The sequence below is a fragment of the Cnephaeus nilssonii genome (genome assembly GCF_951640355.1).
Source record: "Cnephaeus nilssonii genome assembly, chromosome: 8".
In the NCBI taxonomy this organism is placed as follows: domain Eukaryota; kingdom Metazoa; phylum Chordata; class Mammalia; order Chiroptera; family Vespertilionidae; genus Cnephaeus; species Cnephaeus nilssonii.
In genome coordinates, this window is record NC_137079.1 from 26873030 (window position 1) to 26896667 (window position 23638).

Consider the following 23638-nt stretch of genomic DNA (forward strand, 5'->3'; position numbering starts at 1 on the left):
GCTTCGGAGGCTGTGCTTGGCAGCCTGAATCCTGCTGGGCTAACCAGTGACCCCTTCTTTCTGCGTGAAGAGGCATTTTAAATGTCAAGGAGCTAAGAGATAGGATTATGATAGCTCTCAAGCTAAACACTGAATCAAATTACTTCAAGGACTTTAGTGTTAAGGTCATATTTATATAATAGTGGCCAAATTGGACTGAACAGAAAAGTTCAGGCTATTTTGTCTACTGTGGCTTATATGTACATTCGAGACACTTATTTGGAAACCCCAGTTCTGTTCTGCAAGGCAGTAGGAGAGTTTCTAACAAATTTAATCAAGTGAAGTTTGGTCTGATATTTTGTCATAATTATATAAGGTTTAGGTTTAGCCTAAAATTTTAAGAGAAAGTCAATTTATTAAAAGAGAATAAAAGGTATGGTCACCCTAGCTGGTTTGGCTCAGTGGATAGAGCGTTGGCCTGCGGACTGAAGGGTCCCAGGTTCGATTCCCGTCAAGGGTACATACTTGGTTGCAGGCTCTTCCCCGGCCCAGGCCTGAGTGTGGGAGGCAATTGATGTGTTTCTCTCTGTCTTTCCCTCTCTCTTCCACTCTCTCTAAAAAAAATCAATGGAAAAATAATCTTGGGTGAGGATTAAGAGGAAAAGAAAAAGGTATGGTCATATTGGTTGCCTAAAAGAAATAAACCATCAGAAACATAGGAAGGCATGTTTTCTCATCATTTAGAACCAAACAAGTAACAGCCAAGGGTGATCTGCATATGTTCCTTCCGGAGATGCTGGCAGCCCGGCTCTGCTCCAGCCCACTGGGGCACATGGAATGGTATTGCCAGAATTTCTGATTTTTCAAAAGAAATGTAAGATTTCAATTTTCTGTGATCTCTCTCTCTCTCTTATTAATTTTTAATCCTCACCCAAGGACATGCTTTTATTGATTTCAGAGAGAGAGGAAGGGAAACAGAGAGAGACAGAGAGAGAGAGAGAGAGAGAGAGAGAGAGAGAGAGAGAGAGATGAAAGAGAGAAAGAGAGAGAGATGAGAGAGAAGCATCGATTGGCTGCCACCTGAATATGCCCTGACCAGAGATTAAACCCACAACCTGAGCATGTGTCCTGACCGGGAATTGACCCAGCGACCTTTTGGTGTATGGGATGATGCTCCAACCAACTGAGCCACACCAGCCACGGTTCTCTTGATTTTGAATTTTGACAAATTAAAAAACATTTTGAATAGCTTGTGGCCCCACAAAATACATCGGCTGGCCAGATTCAGACCCTGGCCCCCAATTTTCAACTCTGTTTTAGAGGAAAACTAGAATATCTGTTAGGTAGAAGATTGCTGTATTACTTTGGAAACATGTAGGTGGATCTTTTTGCTGAGCTAGTTGCTAGTTTGCATTGCTTAGTTGCTCTAAAGAATAAATGTTTAATTTCCATGGAATTTGGGGACCAAAAAAAAAAAAGGAAGAAGAAAGTTCTTGTGAGTGAGTATGAAAGCAGATTTCAGAATATGGTTGGTGGTCTGCATTCAAGGAGAGGGGGAAGGTAAGGAACAGAGATGCGATGGCTAAAGCTTTACTGTGTGTGTGTGTGTGTGTGTGTGTGTGTGTGTGTGTGTGTGTGTGTGTGTGAAGTCTGCTGCAATAACCCTCTGTTACCATGAACCTTCAGTGCAAACCCGGTTCACTGAAGCATTGCAGTAGTAACACCAGAATAAAAGCCAGGGTTGCCCCATGGGAAAGTTAAATAAAGTTTTGAAAGAAAGACCAAAGTGATTAAGAACGATGAATACCAGAATGCAAATGCATATGAAAAAAGAAAACAATAGTTTTAGGTAATTCGTTTTCATTTAAAGAGTGATGTGTGACCACAGGGACATTAAAGGAGGCATGGCTTTGGTGTGCTTAAGGGGAGAAAAACCCGTTTTCTTCTTTCAGACACTGCAAATACCAAGCTTTTCCTGCCACCTACTGACTGTTGGTTGCAATTTTTAAAAAATATCTTCTGAATAAGACATCAAGTATAAAGAACACCACAATGTTCCAGCTTAAGAAATTAAACATTATCAATGACGTTTGAAATCTCCTGTATCTCCCTCCCTGACTGAACCCTCCTACCCTTCAGAAGTATCCATTCACTTGAATTGTATGTATGTCATCTCAACGCATTTTAAAATGTTTTCCTCATGTATATGTATCTCCAAGTAGTGCTGGTATTATTTTGTGTTTCTAAAAGTTCATATATCTTTATGGACTCTCCTGTATGAAGTCTTCTGCAGGTTACCTTGTAAACCGACATTATATTTATGAGGTTCCTCCATGTTGACCAGTGCAGTCATTTTCACTGCTGTACAGAATCCTATTTAGTAGATATAACATAATTGATTTGCCTATAATTCTTTTGATGGGCATTTAGGTCGCTTCCAATTTTTTTCTAACATAAACATTGCTTCTCTGAACATTCTAGACTATGTTCTCATGTGTAAATGTTGTGCGTCTTAGTTAGGTAGCGAGAAGGTAATTGTTTTGTCATAATGTTTACACATTTTGTCATTGCCATTGTCCCATGGTTTATGCTCTGAATGGCAATGTAGAGCAGTCCTCATTGCTCTGCATCCTCATCTCTGCTTGATATTGTCAGATTTCTGAATTTCTGTGGTTCCAATGGGTGTGTGCAGTGATAGTTCCTTGTGGTTTAGTTTCATGACCTTGATGGTTTTTGCACAGGGTATATGAATCAACGGGGGCGGGGGGGTGTTACTATTTTTAAACATTTTTTATAAGAGTTTATTTGAGCCAAACTGACAACATATTCCAGGGAACATGATCTCAACTGCTCTGAGAATCTTTCCTATTGAGTCTTTCTATTTACAAATGTGTTTTATTTAGGGCATCTTGAAGGTTTATAATCTCCTCCATAAAGACCTTGGATTTCTATGATACTTAGGTATTTCATATTTTTACTGCAAATGTATATAGGCTTTTTAAAACTATTTTTTAAATTTCAGTATAGTTGGTATACAATCTTATATTGGTTACATTAATTTCAGGTGTACAATTTAGTGATTCAACATTTTAAACAAATGTATTGTTTTAAAATCATATTTCCTCACTGATTTTATGATTTTTTTTTTTTGGTGCTAGGGTATATTAATGCAATTAATTCTTTAAAATATATTTTTATTTATTTCAAAGAGAGAGATAGAAACATCGATGAGAGAGAAATATTGATCAGCTGCCTCCTGTATGCCCACCACTGGGGATTGAGCCTGAAACCCAAGCATGTGCCCTGACCAGGAATCGAACCAGCAACCTCCTGGTGCATGGGACGATGCTCAGCCAACAGAGCCACACCGGCCGGGCAATGCAATTGCTTTTTATATTGACTTTATGTCCAATAACATAATCAAATTATTTCACTAGCCCCTAAAACTTTATTTGTAGGTTCTTTTGGACTTTCTATGAAGACAATCATATTTTCTATGAATGTTGATGATTTTCTTTTTAAGTTCTTATTCTTCTTACCTGTTTTCCTGATCTTATTAAATTGCCCTGGGATGTGGTATAGCATTGAATAGAAATAGTGAAAACCAGCACCTTTGTACAGCCTTGATTGATTGGGAAGTAGTACTCTGTAGTCTGTCTTCCAAGAATTAATTAAAAAAAATCCTGAGTGTGTGTTAAAATTTATCTTTCTGGCCCTGCATATATTAATGATTCTATTTGGCTTATCTTCTTTATTCTGTTAATCTAGCAAATTACATTAATAGAATTTCCAGACTTAAACCATCCTTGCATTTGGGGGATAAACTTAACTTGAGTTTATCTCAGAGTGAATGAGCTCAGCCTGTAATTTTATTTTCTTACACTGGATCCGGGCCCCGGATCCGGGTGAGCCTGGGGCCCCGGGTCCGGGCGAGGCCGCGGGCCCCTGGATCCGGGTGAGCCTGGGGCCCCGGGTCCGGGCGAGGCAGCGGGCCCCTGGATCCGGGTGAGCCTGGGGCCCCGGGTCCGGGCGAGGCCGCGGGCCCCTGGATCCGGGTGAGCCTGGGGCCCCGGGTCCGGGCGAGGCCGCGGGCCCCTGGATCCGGGTGAGCCTGGGGCCCCGGGTCCGGGCGAGGCCGCGGGCCCCTGGATCCCGGGTGAGCCTGGGGCCCCGGGTCCGGGCGAGGCCGCGGGCCCCTGGCTCCGGGTGAGCCTGGGGCCCCGGGTCCGGGCGAGGCCGCGGGCCCCTGGCTCCGGGTGAGCCTGGGGCCCCGGGTCCGGGTGAGCCTGGCTCCGGGTCCGGGCGAGGCCGCGGGCCCCTGGATCCGGGTGAGCCTGGCCCCGGGTCCGGGTGAGGCCGCGGGCCCCTGGCTCCGGGTGAGCTTGGGTCCCGGGTCCGGGTGAGCCTGGCCCCGGGTCCGGGCGAGGCCGCGGGCCCCTGGATCCGGGTGAGCCTGGCCCCGGGTCCGGGTGAGGCCGCGGGCCCCTGGCTCCGGGTGAGCTTGGGTCCCGGGTCCGGGTGAGCCTGGCCCCGGGTCCGGGTGAGGCCGTGGGCCCCTGGATCCGGGTGAGCCTGGCCCCGGGTCCGGGTGAGGCCGCGGGCCCCTGGATCCGGGTGAGCCTGGGTCCCGGGTCCGGGTGAGGCCGCGGGCCCCTGTATCCGGGTGAGCCTGGGTCCCGGGTCCGGGTGGGGCCGCGGGCCCCTGGATCCGGGTGAGCCTGGGTCCCGGGTCCGGGCGGGGCCGCGGGCCCCTGTATCCGGGTGAGCCTGGGTCCCAGGTCCGGGCGGGGCCGCGGGCCCCTGGATCCGGGTGGGCCTGGCCCCGGGTCCGGGCGGGGCCGCGGGCCCCTGGATCCGGGTGGGCCTGGCCCCGGGTCCGGGCGGGGCCGCGGGCCCCTGGATCCGGGTGGGCCTGGCCCCGGGTCCGGGCGGGGCCGCGGGCCCCTGGATCCGGGTGGGCCTGGCCCCGGGTCCGGGGGGGGCCGCGGGCCCCTGGATCCGGGTGGGCCTGGCCCCGGGTCCGGGCGGGGCCGCGGGCCCCTGGATCCGGGTGGGCCTGGCCCCGGGTCCGGGGGGGGCCGCGGGCCCCTGGATCCGGGTGAGCCTGGCCCCGGGTCCGGGCGGGGCCGTGGGCCCCTGGATCCGGGTGAGCCTGGCCCCGGGTCCGGGTGAGGCCGTGGGTCCCTGGATCCGGGTGAGCCTGGCCCCGGGTCCGGGTGAGGCCGTGGGCCCCTGGATCCGGGTGAATCAGTGCCCCTGGGTCCGGCCGAGACCAAACCAGAGGGAGTCGGACCTGCATTACCACCATTTGTCCACCATCCAGAGCTGAGGGGTCAGTGCCGACATGTACTCATAGCGAACTGGTGGACATTGACATTGGGTCTCAAGAGAACTGTTGGTCCAGAAAGAAACTCACTACAGACTGATTCATTTGCCTGTCAGCATAACTATTATTGCTCTTCGCACATTCAATTCTTATAAGTATATCTCTAGTGACACATGATTTCGCTCATCTAGGGGAAATGATGAACAACATAGACTGATGAACAAGAACAGAACCAGAAACAAGGAGGCATCGATCGGACTATCGGGCCTCAGAGGGAGGATAGGGGAGGGTGGGGGGAGGGGGGAGAGATCAACCAAAGGTCTTGTGTGCATGCATATGAGCCTAACCAATGCTTAAGTTCAACAGAGGGTTGGGGCATCCAAGGGGAGGGGTGTGGGATGGGAATGGGGGGATGAGGACAAATATGTGACACCTTAATCAATAAAGAAATTTAAAAAAAAAAAAAAGAAGAAAGAGAAAGGACTTCCTTAAATGCCCCAATAGGACATTGTTGAGCCAGTCTGATTTGTCCAAAGATTCACATTAATTACATGAACTTGGTTTCTTATAGGAAATTGCTTCTGAACTAGCAGTTTCTGTGAGGAGGATATTTTTTAAAAGACATTTACTACATTTAATACAGAGTGGGGCAAAAGTAGGCTTACAGTTGCTCATATGGAAATATACAATATTAATAATGATACAAGAATAAACTCTGTTTTGTGTAATCACAACTGTAAACCTACTTTTGCCCCATGCTATATTAGAAGTTCTCTTTCTATATTTCCTGGGAATTCTGGGAGCACTAGATTTATGAAAACACTGTCTCTATAAACCAATCAGAACCATTTTAAGAGACTGTCATCTAATTTATGAATGCCTCCATGGGTAAGAAAATACTTCATATATATAAGGAAGTAAAGGCTTTTCCCAATTACAGCCACACAAACACCCAGGCAGCCTATAGCTTCAATTTTACAGCATCAGTCATTGGTCAAAAGTAAACAAAGAAAACAAAAACTGGTCAGTCCAGATGACAAGACATATTCCTAATTAATTTGGATTCACAAGTAGACAAACAAAAACATATTATCTGTTATCTCTCACCCAGCGGAGAATAGATCCCATAATCTCAACAGAAATCACCAAATAGATAAAAAAAATAAAATCAGATTTCCAAATATTGCCCCCATCAGTGGGAAGTAATTTGTTGGCCACATACAAACCATAGTTATGTTTACATAGGGTGTTCTCTTGCCACTCATAGAGGATGACTTAGTGGTCCATTACACACCAGTCCCGGGACCCAGTTATGGGAAAGGACAGAGTCCAAATCGTGAAAGAACTAACAGATGACCAAGAACCAGAAACAAAATTAAAAAACATGGAATCAGAGAATTAATGGAAGTAAAGTTCAGTTTCCACTTGGGATTCATCCTGGAGCCAAGAAAAGATGTCAAACAGTCCACGAAGCAACACAACTTCATTGGCTCTGACCGGCGAGTCTCTGTGGACTCCTGGAGGGGCTTCCAAAACTACCAAAGTGTAATTTCTAAAAATTGAAAGCATGACAGGTCACCCACATATAAAGTGGGCACATGTCAAAGGTTTATTTAATCCCTTCATGAAGGAAGCAGCAGGATGATAATGCTGGTCCAGAGTATTCAAAAGACTGAATACATGTAGGTACTGAAACCAGATGCTGAAATACATTGGCTAGATTAGATACAAAACAGGTCAATATCCTACAAAGTATTAAGACTGCATCCTTTGGGTTATCTCTTCTACCTGGCAACAATCATGCATCCCTACAAAGAGTCAAAAAAAAGGTACAATCTCTTAGAGCAGTGGTCGGCAAACAGCGGCTCGAGAGCCACATGCAGCTCTTTGGCCCCTTGAGTGTGGCTCTTCCACAAAATACCACGTGCGGGCGCACACATACAGTACGATTGAAACTTCGTGGCCCATGCTCAGAAGTCGGTTTTCGGCTCTCAAAAGAAATTTCAATCGTTGTACTGTTGATATTTGGCTCTGTTGACTAATGAGTTTGCCGACCACTGTCTTAGAGAATTGAAATCTTTGGAGAGCCTGTTAGATAATGCTCTGGTATGATTCTGAAGGAACTTGCAGTCATCCTTTGCCTTATTTCCGTGTTTTGGATATTGCGAGTGTCCCACGTCCCGCGTGGTTCAGGGTTCAGGTACAGGGTTCGGGTTTGGGTTCAGGCTCTGGAGGAGGCCGCACGAAAATGAAAGAGACAAGGCAAGAAATAACTTGGAAATTGGGGTCCAGGCGGAAGCCCAAGGAAGGACTCCGCTTTGCTCTGGCCTTGCCATCCTTTTTATTCAGGTTGGGATACACCCATAGCCCTTAGGCAGGCAATTCCAGTAACAGGCAGACTATCTTATCAGTAAGGATTTACATGACTGTTTGGTAGGGAAGTTGCTTCAGCTACCTTTGTCTCCACTAAACGGTGGGTGCATAGCTCTGACCTTTGCCAGAGCTCAAGGTCTCCAGCCTTCCGGGTTCCTTGTCCACACCCCTCTGCTAGTGAAGACAATGGGCGGCTTCCCGCAGGATATTATTTCTTAACAACTGAATGCCTATCATGTGCTGAGCACCTGCTAGAAGACTATGGTGAAGGACCCTTGCATTCCAGTATCTTACAGTTGTGGACGAAAGAGGCCACATGCTAACCTGACAAACTCAGGGAAGGCCTGCATGGCGGTTGTGCAACCTCAAAGACCTAAAATAACCACAAAAGATGGTCTGAAAATTAAATATTTAACTACAAACAGGTTATGGTGGGTAGTCGTGTCCTAGGCCATATTTTCCCTGACAAAGATCAACTTAGATCTTTACTGAGCCCATTTGTCTTTTTGCCTCTAAGATAATATATCCGTGAAATGTCTGGGTAACTTGTAACTTCCCCTTTTTCCAGACCCCCCAGGGCACAACAAATGGCACCAGGACATTCCCTCATTGTTATTGTTATCAAGTTAATTGTCAACTGTTAATTACGTTAAAGTATCCTGTATCCATCTCTGTAAAAGAAGCATATGTCCATCATTTCACTTTTTACCCTATCCCAGAGGTTTCCCCACTTTGCTTTACCCCACCTCCTTAATCTATCACCAATGAATTTCATGTAACCCACTTACGTATTTTCCTTTTGATGGTTAATTTATAAAAACAAGACATGAACTCCCCATTCTCCGGAGCATTACCTCAATTCATTGAGGTTCTGCTTCTCGGCATCTGTTGACAGTTTGGCTCAAATAAACTCACAAAATTCTTTACAGGTCTGATAAGATTTGTAAAAATCAGGAAAATTGACATTTGGAACTGGGGTACAACCATTTGCTGGCTGTGAGACCTTGAGTAAGCTAAGCAGTGATTCCTTTGTGCACAAGAGTCCCAAACCCACCTATTACTAGCCCCATACGGTATAAATGAAGAACAGTGTTTCTTTGGAAGCTCATAGACAGAAAGGCCGCAGAGTCCAAAGATCCTGACGGGTGCTGGGTTGGGCAGAGATGTCTGGGCACACCAGGAAAGTGCCCAGTAGGAAGACTCCACTCCCATAATAACAATCTAGCTTCGGGGAGGTGTATGTGGGGGGCGGGGAGATCCAGAGGGAACATTTAAGTGAAGCCATAATTATAGGAACTTTCTGGAGGAGGAAATGGCCTTTTTAGAAGGAGGGACCTCTAGGGGCAACCTCTGGTTTCAGCCTGTCAGAGCTGTGTTCTAAAATTACACCTGCAAGATTTTAATTTACGGAAGTGACTGAGTGCCAACACAGAGAGGTCAATGCCATTGAAAGAAAAATTTATGACCTATATTTCCCAAGAGAAGGGGACACACCACGTCCTGCAGGGCCAGCGGGGCAAAACCAAGTTTGGTCAGAGGGTGATAGACAGGCACGAGGGGAAAGCAGAGGCCAGAGCCTTTATTGGGATTCCCTCAGGAAAGGCACGAGAGGGAAGAGTATACAATTCAGGGTTGGCTAGTTCCAATAATTTCAGTGGGTTTGGGGCTATAGGGGTGGTCTCTACTTGTCCCATTCCTGGCCGTGGGGTGATCTAGGGCAGGGGAAATATTGGCTTGGTGTGTGAAAGTTAGAGGCCTTGGATCTGCCAGTCTGTACGTGAAAGGTATGTTCCAGGCAACCTGTCCACCCCTCTCCCTCCCCAGGAATTAGCCCTGGGAGGGACAGGCTTTCCCTGGGTCTGAAAAGCTCCTGAGAGATGTCAAAACATCATAAGATACAGAGAATAAAAAATAAAAACCAGAATGAATGCAACCTGCTGGATCAGTTTCTTGCTAAGCTACCAATGTACCTCCAGTGCCACCTGGACTTGTCTCTCCTCAACTCATCTATAATATGGGGGCATTAATCTTCAACCTCTGCCACGAGGTCGTTGTGAGACTTAAGTGCAGTAGCAGACACTTCATCAATAACAGCTGTGTGAACTGTTTCACCAGCCTGAGTGTCAGTAACCCCACATCACTTTTTCTTCCATCATAGTAGCCATTTTTAAGTGTACAGTTCAGTGGCAATAAGTATTTTCACCTTGTTTGTGCAACCATCACCACCATCCATTCCCATAACTCTGTTCATTTTGTAAATCTGAAACTCTATATCCATTAAACAATGACTCCCCATTCTCTCCTCCCCACAACCCCTGGAAGCCACCATTCTACTTTCTGTCTTAATGATTTTTATTCAAGTACCTCATATAAGTGGAACCATAAAGTATTTGTATTTTTGTGACTGCCTTATTTCTCTTAGAATAATACCCTCCAGGTTCATCCATGTTGAGTAGCACAAGCATGTCAAACTCACAACCTGGGGGGCAGGGGGCGGGGCGCATGCCTCATTTAGCATGTGTCAGAATTTCCTTCCTTTTTAATCTGCATTTCTCCTTATGGATTCAAGTTACCATCCGGTGTTATGTTCTTATTTCAGCACAGCTTTCTTTCCACCCATTTGTTATTGTCAAGTAGATTACATTTCTCTAAGTTATAGGCCTAACAATGCAATGCTACACCTAGTTTTATGCAATTGTTTTTAAATCAGTTAAGAGGAAAAATGCAGTTATAAAGTCGTTATAATTAATTACCTGCACAACTACCTTTACTGGCAATTCTTGCTTCAGATTACTGTAGGATGTCACTTGCTTTCATCTTCCTCTAATACTTATTTTAAGATGAGTTGGCTAGCAACAGATTCCCTCATTTTTTGTTTATCTGAGAATATTTTTACTTCACCTTCATTTTTGTAGAACTATTTTTCCCTTCAATTCTGTCCATTTTTGCTTCATATATTTGGATGGTCTATTATTAGATGGTTTATAACTGTTATATCTTAAGTTGTATTGAACCTTTATCTATACTAATAAAAGGGTAATATGCTAATTAGACTAGGAGACCTTCCGGACGTTCTTCTGGACAAAGCCATGGTGGCGGGTCCAAGATAGAGGTGGTTAGAGGCCAAGAGGGGAGGGCAGTTGTGGGTAATCAGGCCAGCGGGGGGGGGGGGGGCAGTTGGGGACAAGCAGGCTGGCAGGCAGAGTGGTTAGGGGCAATCAGGCAGGCAGGTAGATGAGCAGTTAGGAGCCAGCAGTCCTGAAGTGCGAGAGGGATGTCCAACTGCCAGTTTAGGCCCGATCCCTGTAAACCGGCAGTTGGACATCCTTCAAGGGGTCCCAGATTGGAGAGGGTTCTGGCTGGGCTAAGGGACACCCCACCCCGTGTATGAATTTCGTGCACCGGGCCACTAGTATTAATATAAAATGTTCAGTTTCTTGTCAACTTTTTAAATTTAAAGCCTATTTTGTCTGATAGTAGTATAGCCACTCCTGTTCTCTTTCAGTTACTATTTGCATGAATTATCTTTTTCCATCCTTTCACTTTTAATCTATTTGTGTCTTTGGATCTAAAGTGAGTCTCTAAAGTGAGACTGCATATTTAGATCATTATTATTTTAAATCCTCACCTGAGGATATGTTTAGAGTGGAACGGAGAGAAAAACATCAATGTGAAAAACATTGATCTGTTGCCTTCCTTATGAGCCCTGACTGGGGATCAAACCAACCTAGGTATGTGTCCTGACTGGGAATCGAACCTACAACCTTTTGGTGTATGGGATGATTCTTCAATTATTTTTTTAAAAATATATTTTATTGATTTTTTACAGAGAGGAAGGGAGAGGGATAGAGAGTTAGAAACATCGGTCAGCTGCCTCCTGCACAGCCCCTACTGGGGATGTGCCCTCAACCAAGGTACATGCCCTTGACCGGAATCGAACCTGGGACCCTTCAGTCATCAGGCCGACACTCTATCCACTGAGCCAAACCGGTCAGAGCGGGATGATGCTTCAATTAATTGAAACACCTAGCCAGGGATAGATCATGTTTTTAAAATCCACTCGGCCAATCTCTATCTTTTAATTGGAGTTATTCCATTTACATATATTTACTGATAAGGAAGGACTTATTTCTCTCATTTAGCTATTTGATTTCAATGTTTTATAGCATTTTTGGTTCATTTCCTGCAATGATGTGCTTTACTCTAATTCTGCACTATTGCCATCTTCTGTGTTTCATTGATTTTTTTAGAGTGAAACTTTTTAAAATATATTTTTATTGATTCCAGAGAGGAAGGGAGAGGGAGAGATAGAAGCATCAATGATGAGAATCATTGATCGGCTGCCTCATGCATGTCCCCTATTGGGGAATGAGCCCCCAACCCAGGCATGTGCCCTTGACTGGAATTGAACCAGGGCCCTTCAGTCCAGAGGCTGATGCTCGATCCACTGAGCAAGGGCTATAGTGAAATATTTTAATTCCTTTATTTCTTTTTGTGTATATTCTATACCAGTGGTTGGCAAACTGCGGCTCGTGAGCCACATGCGGCTCTCGAGCCGCAGTTTGCCGCTCTATTGACTAATGAGTTTGCCGACCACTGTTCTATACTGTTTTATCATTACCATGGGGATTAAATTTGACATCTTGAAGTTATTATACTTTGTCTCCATACTGCTTCAAGTCAGTGTTTCCTTTTATTGCAACCTTCAGGATCTTACCATTTCTTGCCAGGCAGGTCTAGTGGTAATGAATTCCGTTTTTGTGTGTCATAATTTTGTTAGCAGTGGGGTCTCCTCTGAGTCTCCACCTGTTACTAGTGTAAGTGGGATTCTTGGGGTGCCATGGAAACAAGAATTTCCTGAGGTCCCCAGGGAAGAGTGAGGTATCGTGGAAAGCTTTATTGATGGTGTAATATTAAAGGAGTTCTCCTCCAAGGTCCCATTTCCCTCCTTCCACCATGGAAAAAGTCCCTTTTTGTCTTCAGCAGAGCTAAGATTAAAGCCACTGCCCAGAGTCTTCACTCCACATTAAAGCACAGTCCAGTCCAGCATCTGGCCAGCTTAGCTTGTGCTCCCAGCTGCAGTCCATTGCGTGTGGGGCTGGCATGGCCATCGGCCATGTGGTGCTTAAGGCCAGATGGCTATGGAGGTTCACGGCCAAGTGCATGTCATGGGCCAGGCGAGAAACAGAAGCACAAGCAAGAGAGCAAGAACTCTGTCTCAGGGTTATAACTAGGAGCTTGACCAATTGAGCCTTCAGAATTTCGTGGGCTTGCATTGGCTCCACCCCTATGACTAATTATATTTTCCCCTGGTTGGACTGATGGGCAAGCACCTCCCCTGTCACCCAACTTCATTGCACATGCATTCACCTCCCCTTTGTTGGGCACTTCCCCAGTGATTTGCAAGGAGTGGACTGGTGGTTCCCTGGGGAGTGTGAAGTTACAGCTTCCTGGTGAAGCTGCCTAGGTGACCAAGCTTATAATGTCTGGCCTTTCCTTTGCTTTCTTCCTATTATTAATTTAATAACTAGCTCATTACAATGGTAATGATGTCTCTCTCACGTGTAAAGGTCAGTTTTGCAAGATACTGCATTCTTGATGTACAGGTTGTTGTTGTTTTTCTTTTAGCCCTTTGAATACATCAGCCCACAGCCTTTTGACCTCATTTTTTGCTTGAGAAACCTTCAATTTCATTCTTTAGAGGGTGCAGCCTTGGGTATGCATAGTCACCTGGGTGAGATTTTAATAGGCCTTTCTCCGAATATTTTCCTGATTTCTGTTAAACCTATCTGCCTTAATTGGCATCACACATTAGCTCCAATTGCCAGTTGATTGCTGTTTTTGATGGTGCCCTGGGGCACCAATTGCTCTGTAGTCTGATCCAATTAGATTTGGTTGGGCCCTTTTGGAGAGGTAGTATTGGAGGCTAGCCTGCCTCTTTCCCTGGTTGTCAGTTAATTTGGCTTGTTGCTTTAGGGCGCCTCCAGCCTCCTAATTGCTTACAACTAAATTCCATTGTTTTTGAGAGCACCCTGTCTTGAACTTTCCTACACTCTTCCAAATCAGTTCGTTTGGGAAGAGCTTGAGAGCTCTTGATTCTTCTAGGCTGCCTCTACCCTGGGAAAAAATTTGAGTCACTCTTCTGGAGCTGGGAGTGGGAACCATGGCCTGCTTCTCTCGGATTGATAGGCCAACTTTATGAGTAGAGCTCAATAATTATGGAAGCCACTAGTCTTCTTGGGTTGGCACTTCTGGTACAGAAACTTTACCCTATAAGCAAGCCAGCAAGAGGTACTCAGGGTCCCAGTATTCTTGGCCAGCTGTACCTGGGGTAGAGCCTCCATCCTATGAGTGGGAACTGGTTGAGAAAAGGGAGTCCTGACCTCTTGGCTGCATATACTTGGAGTTTAGCCTTTGCAACACAAAGCTAGAGGGGCCTGAGGAATACTGGCAGCCTGCGCCTCCCTTGAAGATACCATATCTTTGATAGGGAAGAGGGAGCATTGTCTTCTTGGCTATACCCACTCAGAGTGGAGTTATGGTAGCACTGAGCTATGTGTGTGGTTGGGGAGGGGAGAGGGAAGTGTAGGAAGAGAATAGGTTGTGGCATAAATGCCACAAACTTAAAAGTTCTTACAGAGATTTGGGTTTTCTTGAATGTTTCATTTCTTGTATGCCCTTAGGACCACATGGACTTTAAATGGTTATTTAAAAAAAATTTTTTTTCACATGTTACAGCAGTTATGGAGGGGAGCCGGTCACAGGTCCTCATGTAGCCATTCCAGAAGTCAGGTCTATTTATTAATATTGTAGTTTGTCTCACCAAAAATAGTTTAAAACAATGAAAGTTTATTCATATCCCTTAGGATATTAAAAATAAAACTTTTATAATCTCAAAACCCAAAATACTATGAATTTAGAAAAGAATAAAAATTCTCAACAGATTTTTAAAGATTAATTATAACTGCTATTTTCGTTTGTCTACAAATCAGTTTGCTCTTTATTTTTCTTTCACATCAAGGATTGTATTTTAATACACAACTGTACTAAGCCATAATGCCCAGAAACACAGTTACCATCAGACAAGAGCAATGCTCTTCACTCACTGTCATCCAATGCACTCCGCAATATTAGAGAGTAATAACCAAGCAAGCCCATCTGTTCACTTTTTCTCCTTTAAATGCTACTCAAGGCTGGCGCCCTAATTAGGCGCCCTAATCTTTTTAAAATTCTGGAACACAAATTAAGTTTTCTTTTACAGATCATGAGGACTTTTAAATACATTACTTTATGTCACTTACTCGTGGTTTTATAAAAGCCACAAGTGTAGGGTATTGTGTATGTGTGTACAATTTTTTTGATAACTCAAATGATCGGAGAATATTAATTTAACCTAAAAAAGTCCATTCAAGTGAAACTTTTATTTGCCTTCACCATTATTATTATACTGCTAATAAAGGGATTACACAAATTATAAAGGAAAATAATTGCATGTACTTGGATTTCCAAGTAAAAAGTTGTGCTAGTAATTTTAGACACCACTGTTTTTTACTTCAATGGCAGAAATATTTTTAGCACACATAACAGGTACAACAATTAGTAAACATTTAAATTATTTTACAAATTTTCAAAACTTCTGTAATTTAGAATTTGACCGTTCAAACTATGCAGCAGTTCAAAGTGAAGTTTATATTTGTATTATAAACAAGTATAAATAGTGGCAACTAATTCTAACCTAATCCCAAAATCCAATTTAAAGAATCTAAGCAGAATTGATTAAATGTAAACGGTAAAGAAAGAACAGATGACCACTGTCAGCAATATTTTACAAGGAAATTTCTTCAGGGTTTAGAGGTTGGGCTAGTGTTCCATGATTTCTAAGTCCCTTCTAATTCTAAAATTCTATAGTTTTCCTAGCAGTTCTATTAAGAAACAATTATTTCTTCTCACCATTAATTATAGCTAGATTATGTCACACACAGGTGGATATTTGAGTGCGTTGCTATATGTTAAAATAAATGTTACCTTTCAGAATATGCTGCAGTTCACAAGTCCTCTCCCACTTTGTTTCAGATTGAGATCTTGTCCCTGTTTTAGAATGAGTTTCACTATGTTTGAACAGGACCTATTTTAGCCTAAATGTTATCCTTTTCTTGGCAATGTTATAAATAATAGACAAAATGAATTTTTGAAACATTCAACAAATGTTACATCTCAAATTCAGAAATAAGCACCTGTACCTCAAAATCCCTATGTTAAACTATGACATATTATTTATATGCAAACAGTTGGTATACATGTTTCTTGCTCAGTTCTCTCCAAGCATGGATTTATGTCTGTCATGAAAAGAAAATAGCTTCAGGTTAAATCATAATGCTAAGATGCTTAGTAATTATTATCATCACTTTTACAATTCAATGTTGGATTCTTGATTCTGGACACACACACATGCCCGCATGTACGCACACATATGCCCACATGTACACACGCACACACACACACACAGATTTTCTTTTATGTAAACAACAATTTATATAAAAACAAAATATTTATCCACATATCCTCCAAGAATTGCTAGAGATGAAATGGAGACTTTACAACTGGAAAATGTTGTGATTCATTAGAATTAGTTCTAAATATTATCAGACTAAATAGCTTCAAGTAATCTTCGAATCAAAATGTTCTGTTTTTGAAATACTGATTCATCAAAAATCAAATCTCCATGAATCAAAGTACTATCCATTGGCAGCCTTGCAGTGAATTACACTGAAAAATAGGTCTACAAAAACACTTTGAACATAATCTTTAATACTGCCTTAAAACGTCTCTTACTCTTCAACTATCTCAGTGTACTTTGAAATTTAAAATAATTATAGTTGAAACTGTTACTTTAAATCTAAGTAGGTACATGCTATGGCAGTATTTCTTTACTCAGAACATATTTCATTTCAAATATATGCAAAATTTATCACAGTCAGAATACAATTCACAGTTTGAACAGAAACCTCAGTGTTTAAATCTCAACATTCAGGAAAATAAACACTACATATTAAGTTGCTTTTGAATGCAAATCATTTAAGTGAGATATAATTTCTAATTTGTGGTAAAAGTGAAGAAATCATTTTTTATGTGAAGCCTTGACCAAAATCAATTAGTCAAGTTCAAGATTACCTACCATATTATGGCCCGGCCAGTGTGGTACAGTGGTTGAGCATTGACCCATGAACCCAGGTCATGGTTCGATTCCCCGTCAGGGCACATGCCAGGGTTGTGAGCTTGAAGCGTGCAGGAGGCAGCCAACTGATTCTCTCTCATCGATGTTTCTATCTCTCTATCCCTCTCTCTTCCTCTCTCTGAAATCAATAAAAACATATTTTAAAAAAATTACATTATGGTACAAATCAAACTCTACTGACATGGATCAGAACCATTTTTATTACTTCATTGATAACAAGGCTTCCTGTTTGTTAAAGAGTGTTTCTTTCACTGGAGATACACTTTTAATATTATAATGCTAGACAATGGGGCAAAAAAGAGGGGCCCACCTTTAAAAAAAATCCACTCTTCATTTTCTGATTTTAAGATATCCTATCTTTTTTTTAATGCATTGGCTTGTCAATTTATCTTTGACAAATGATTAAGATAAATGAAACTTCTATCTTTACAAATAAGAATGTGTGAATAAGATTATATACAGTCAAACCTCGTTTCTCAACCATCTCCCATCTCTGGAACAATTTGGTTCTCGACCAAGTCATTCACAGAAAACCAAAACTTCAGTTTTTGACCAACAACTCTTTCATGCTGAGGTATCAGCATAACAAAAAGCTTCTCAAAGGCAACAAGCAAAGGAGAGAATGCTTTTGTTGCAGGCAGTTAGCACAATTTTAATACATAAAGATGCCATTAAGAGTGCTAATGTAGCTAAGAGTGTGAAAGTGCTCACAAAACAGCAATCACAGGCAATTGAATAAGTAGAAAAACTGTTGTTGATTGGATAAAGGAAAAGAAGTTAGCTGGTGATAGCATTCTGGAGGCAGTGATGTATGAAAAATTCCTTTAAGGCTAATAGGGATGGTTCCATAAATTTAAGAAGAGACGTGTTTATTTATAAATTAAGCAGTACATTAGCCATGTACTGTATATAAGAAAGGTTGAAACAGGGAATCATTTGGGGGTCTGGGATGAATTAATTCAATTTACATTAATTCTAATGGGAAAAAATGATTCTGTTTTCAAACAAATCACTTCTCGAACAGCCTTCTGGAAAGAATTAAGTTCGAGAAACGAGGTTCCACTATATTCTGAGAAGTTATGTCCCATGATCTAACCCATACTTCCGATTTAAAATATAACTAAGTTCTCTCAATAATTTAAAATTTTCAACTTAAAACATCCTTACTGTACTGTTCTCATTCTCTTTCCTTTTTATTTTTACATTATTTCTATAAATGCTCAAATTAAATAACAAAAACCCTCAGTCTTGAAACCAACTTATATTGGAGCTCTGAGGTTAGTTTATAACTTTCAAAATATTTGTTAAAACGTATAAACCCCGAAATTACAAACCAAAGAATTAACAACTTTATAGTATATATCTAATTTATTTAAAAAAATATTCTGAATTGTTTTTATACAAGTAATCAAGTGCTATTTTTTCAAATGAAACTCCTTTATAGGCTAGAAGAGGGTATGTGGTATTGCCCCATTAAAAACCAATACAAATTTCATTTTTCCTATACCGGTACTTCAACTATTTCAAAGTAATTTTCTGGGAGAAACACAAAACCTCTCTCTGGTACGTCTTTCTCCTTCTGGAAGTGCATGGCCTCCTTTAATTTTTCAAGCTGTCGTTCTTGTCTTCTGCATCGTTGCTGTGCAGTCTTGAGCTTCTTTCTGAGTTTTTCGACTTGCAGTTCTAGCTCTTGAATCCTTTTTCTCTGGTGCATTGTATCCTCCACAGTATAGTTGTGATCACAGAAAACTGAGAGATTATCAGGGGTCTGAAGAGGAGGCATTAGTAATCCAATGGCAGCATCAACCTGGGAAATGGGAGGTTTTAAAGGAGGTGGGGAAGGCTGTTCTTGTGGCTCCAGATCTTCCTTCTAAAACAATAATGCAAAGTATGTTTGAATTTAATAACTAGAAACAACAGTTTAAAAGAATTTATCTGTGGAATTTAAGAATATTAAACTTTTTTTTTTAATGAAGTCCGGTAAAAAAAATAATTCCAAAATGAGGAAATACTTTGTTTTAATTATATTTTTCTACCTGAAGTAGAAATGAGATGCAAGAATGAGACAGAATGACTAATCAAATGTAATGAATTACTGAGTATTTAAAACTGAGGGGGAAAATACTTTGAAACTGAACTGTCATTGATTAAAAAAAAAAACTGATCACTATACAAAGTAGGGGTACAGAGTAATCTTAAAATAAATTACAAAGCTTAATTGAGTTTCTTAGTGTGAGGATATTTAACTTTGATAAACTATATTTTGTATTTTTTTAAAGTATATTACTGTTAACAGTGGTTATTTATAAGGAATAGGTTCCAGGTAACATTTATTTTCTTAAGACTACTCTGAATTTTCCACAATAAATACATTAATTTTTAAAATGGGGGGGGGGGGGGGGGAGCCAGTATTTTAAAACACACATTACCTTGTCACGTGGTTCAGTACAAAGAAATATTGTGGGTACAGCATTCTCTTTCAGTAACTTGTTGTTGCACTCCCTCTTAAAGCAATCTGGAGTAAAGTGTTCCGAACAAATACTGCTATACTTGGTGGGTTTAAAGTTTTTTCTTCTGATAGCTGCCTCCCATTCTTTACAAAGATTGGGTCGAGTAAGAGGAAACCTAAGAAAATGATATAATTCAGTTCTCTGACTTTATTTTTTATTTTTTTAACCTTTTGCACTCGGATGTCGAGTGTGACGGTTATTGAATGTATCAATAATTTGAAATATAAAAAAATCCAAATAAATAAGTTTGTATGAAAAAAACTCCGGTTTTTTATTCTACTGCCGCGCTTTGCAAAATCTGGGGTATTTAAAAAATTAAATCCCGAGTAGAATAAAGGAATCGAGAAAAAAGCGAGTGCAAAGGGTTAAAAGGCACATCCAAACTTTCTGCTTAGGAAAGAAACATCTTACATTGCTAACACACTAAGGAGTATTTCATTAAAACACTAGTTCTGCTTTTTTTGTTTGTTATTAGTTGTGCCTTTATTCACCTCAGTTCATTAAAAATGTACTTGTTTTAAATATACGATAAAGTGACCACTCACTAATGTGGGATATAAGTCACCCCTCCCAACATGGTATTTTTTTAAAAAGCAGTATTTCTTATAGAAATCTTACTGATCACACAATAGTTCTAAGAATGTCAAATATTAGTAATAAGACAGGCCAATTAAAGATTTACAGAATGTAAAAATATATGGATTAAAAGTCAGCCATGCCTAGCTGGCTTGGCTCAGTGGATATAGCATCGGCCTACAGACTGAAGGGTCAAGGGCACATGCCCGGGGTTGTGGGCTTGGTCCCCAGTAGGGGGCGTGCAGGAGCCAGACGTTCAATGATTCTCATCATTGATGTTTCTCTCTCCCCTCTCCCTTCCTCTCTGAAATCAATAAAAATATATTATTTTTTTAAAAAGTTAGGGCCCTAGCTGGTTTGGCTCAGTGGATAGAGCATCAGCCTGCGGATTGAAGGTCCCGGGTTCGATTCCAGTCAGGGCCACATGCCCGGGTTGCAGGCTCGATCCCCAGTAGGGGGTGTGCAGGAGGCAGTCGATCAATGATTCTCTCTAATCACTGATGTTTCTCTCTCTCTCTTCCCTCTCCTTTCATCTCTGAAATCAATAAAAATATATATTTTTTAAAAAGTTAGTCATGTTGATGGATGTATGCAGTGGGAAGGGTAGCTGAAGAAAGGTTTGGGGTGGAGGGCCCAAATGTGTAGTATCTGTCCCCAGCTCCGTTACAGTAAATAACTTTCACTAACAGATACAGGTATTCCATACACATCTAAATACACAAGGGTAAATCATGTAGCTCTCTAATCTCTCATTTATTATTGTTTGACTTTTTATATTGAAGACACTGCCAATTTCAAGTAAAATACATACTATAGGATGAATTTTTATTATTTTTTTACCAGTGATTTTCTGTTCACTGTAAAGCAAAATTGCATGTTTATATCTACAAGACTGAGAAAAAGATCTAGTTCTTAGAAAAAGTCTGACAAATATGAATGAATCAAATTATATTAAATCACTATAATAAAGAAATAGCCGAAACTGGTTTCGCTCAGTGGATAGAGCGTCGACCTTTGGACTCAAGGGTCCCAGGTTCGATTCCGGTCAAGGGCATGTACCTTGGTTGCGGGCGCATCCCCAGTAGGGGGTGTGCAAGAGGCAGCTGATCAATGTTTCTCTCTCATCGATGTTTCTAACTCTCTATCCCTCTCTCTTCCTCTCTGTAAAAAATCAATAAAATATATTTTTAAAAAAATAAAAGATTATTTTGATTAACCTCTTAACCTACTGAAATATGTCAATTAAGCCCAGATAAAGGGACGTAGTAAGAGTTTAAATTTATTGTGATTTTATTTTTCCAGTTTCTCTTCCATGTAAGGTATGCTAGAGCCTCATTCCGCTATTGTCATGAAGATCTAACGGACCCTTATGACAGTCCCTTTGTCCAACACAGCTCTTCCCACCGCCACCACGTGGAAACTGGGGAAAGCAGCATTCCCAGAAGACCCCTGCTAGAAATGGCTTCTAGAAGTACAAACACGGTAGCAATCACGGGTAAACTTCAACACCAAGTGCTCAGGTTGTTTGTGAGGTTCGGTCAAGATCTTTCCCATCTGTCCCAAAAAACTGTTCTTTTAGAAAAAGGATGAGATGTAGGTTACTCCTTTCGATTCAATGACCTGTTTAACAGCCAGCAGAAACTCAGTATCTCTGATGTGTGAACATCATCCTTAACCAGCTCCCAGTGCCCATGAAGGGTTTTCCATATTTTCAGGTTCCTTCTGCCATACCATTAGAATGGGGAAGTAGAGAGCTGAACAAATGTACTAATCACCGTCTCCTGACGGATTCCTACACTGGAGAGGTTGTCAATTCATCAGCTTTTGGAAATCCCAGTAAGGGATAATTAGGATACACTGAACTGAATCCTATAAGTGTTAGTGTTCTATTCCCTTCTCAGAAGAGGGAAACATCAACACTCAAGATCTTTCTATGTATGGTCCCTCTCCTACCAGATAAAAAATATAAAAATGCATCCACATCTGCTGTTGAACATAAATGACCGCCCCCCCCCCAAAAAAACCTGAAAGAATATTTAACATTTTGCTTGTGTAATCATTTAGCTATGAAAAAAAATTACATAACTTACCACCTGTTTTTTGTGTCTTTTTTTAAACATATTTTATTGATTTTTTACAGAGAGGAATGGAGAGGGATAGAGAGCTAGAAGCATCGATCAGCTGCCTCTTGCACACCCCCCCACTGGGGATGTGCCCGCAACCAAGGTACATGCCCTTGACCGGAATCGAACCTGGGACCCTTCAGTCCGCAGGCCGACGCTCTATCCACTGAGCCAAACCGGTTTCGGCTTACCACCGGTTTTAATTGCTTAGCTATCAACCTTTATAGTCAGGAATTTTTGCAAAAAAATGTTTTAATGTGAATGCAATAAAATTTGAAAATACGGTACTGAATCTGGCTCAAATAAAATGCCATCGTGTCACCCTCTGCAGATATTTCATTATCATTAAGTCATGTCCACTTTGCGGTTTTATTTTCAAGAGAACATGTTTCTTCCACGACTCTGACTGCAGCACCTTTTGGATACAACAGCCCTGAAAGGCGTGGGGCAGGTTCTTCTCCCCGGGCTTCCTCTGGGCACCCCAAACAGCTCCCATGGACCTTCCCTGTGGCGACGCATCACGGTCCGTGTGGTTCCTGTCCGTGTTATCACAGCGGTGCACTGGAAACAAACTACTCATCGAAGCAGTAAAACTTAGAGGCCCTTCGAGGTTGTTCCTAGAAATTGGAACATGTCCATCCTCCCTGAAATCCTGGCCAAAAACCAATCCTTAACCTTTCGCACTCGGATGTCGAGTGCAAATTACTCTTTGAATGTATCAATAACTTGAAATATAAAAAATCCAAATAAATAAGTTTGTATGAAAAGAAACTCCATTTTTTTATTCTACTGCCGCGCTTTGTAAAATCTGGAGTATTTAAAAAATTAAATCCCGAGTAGAATAAAGGAATCGAGAAAAAAGCAAGCGAGTGCAAAGGGTTAATGATGCTGGCCTCCCATCCACACAAAAAGAGTGACTTTTTTTTTAAAGGTCCCTTTTTTAAAATTTACTTCCAAAGAGTAATTTATTTCCACCCGGCTTCTCTGAGAGCTGGTGGTGAGTCGTGGCACTTCCTCTCGGCCTCACGACCAGCGGGGCCCGAATACTCCGACTCCAGGGGGCGAGCGAGCCTCGCGCCGGGGCCGGAATCGAAGCGCGAGAAACGGTCGCCGATGGGGCGGCGGCGCGCGCCGAGAACGCGCAGCCCGCAACCACGGGGGCGCGGGCACCGACACCGGCGGGCGGCGCACACCCCGAGGAGCGCACGGCCGCGCCCCGCCCCGCCCCTGCCTACGCCCCTCTCGCTGGGTCTCGCGCGGACACGCGCCTGGCTCCGCCCCCGAGCCTAACCGGCCGCGCGCCCCCAGCCCGAGCTGCGGCGGAGGGGCACTTACTTGTGAAAAGAAACAGGCTTATCCTTGTGATACCGGTTCTTGCAGCCGTAGGCGGAACAGGACTGCACCATCCTGCTAGTCCTCAGTCGCTTCACTTCTGCCGCTCCAGCAGGCAGGTGAAGCTGTTACCGATGTCGCTGCTCTCGGCTTTTGACACTCCCGCTTCTTCTGTAGCTTTGGC

At 42.5% G+C, this 23638-nt stretch overlaps 2 protein-coding genes across 3 annotated transcripts in view; both read right to left on the minus strand.

Annotated features, from left to right (window-relative positions):
* Window positions 1-14481: 14481 nt before the first annotated feature.
* Window positions 14482-23638, minus strand: part of RNF170 (ring finger protein 170) — a 43674-nt gene continuing 34517 nt past the window's right edge. Inside the window, exons 8-9 of one of the 2 annotated variants that reach the window (XM_079778476.1) lie at window positions 16854-17031; window positions 14489-16014 (exon numbers count right to left, since the gene is read on the minus strand). In XM_079778476.1, the coding sequence (XP_079634602.1) occupies window position 16014; window positions 16854-17031 (179 nt within the window). In that variant the 3' untranslated portion in view covers window positions 14489-16013. Of the gene's footprint in view, window positions 17032-23638 lie in introns of both variants that reach the window. The other variant, XM_079778475.1, reaches the window with a different exon arrangement.
* On the minus strand, window positions 16911-23595 carry THAP1 (THAP domain containing 1). The gene is made up of 3 exons (XM_079778479.1): window positions 23458-23595; window positions 19343-19538; window positions 16911-18783 (listed from the first exon to the last, which is right to left on the minus strand). The coding sequence occupies exons 1-3, from the start codon at window positions 23526-23528 to the stop codon at window positions 18415-18417; spliced, it is 636 nt and encodes a 211-aa protein (XP_079634605.1). The 5' UTR covers window positions 23529-23595; the 3' UTR covers window positions 16911-18414.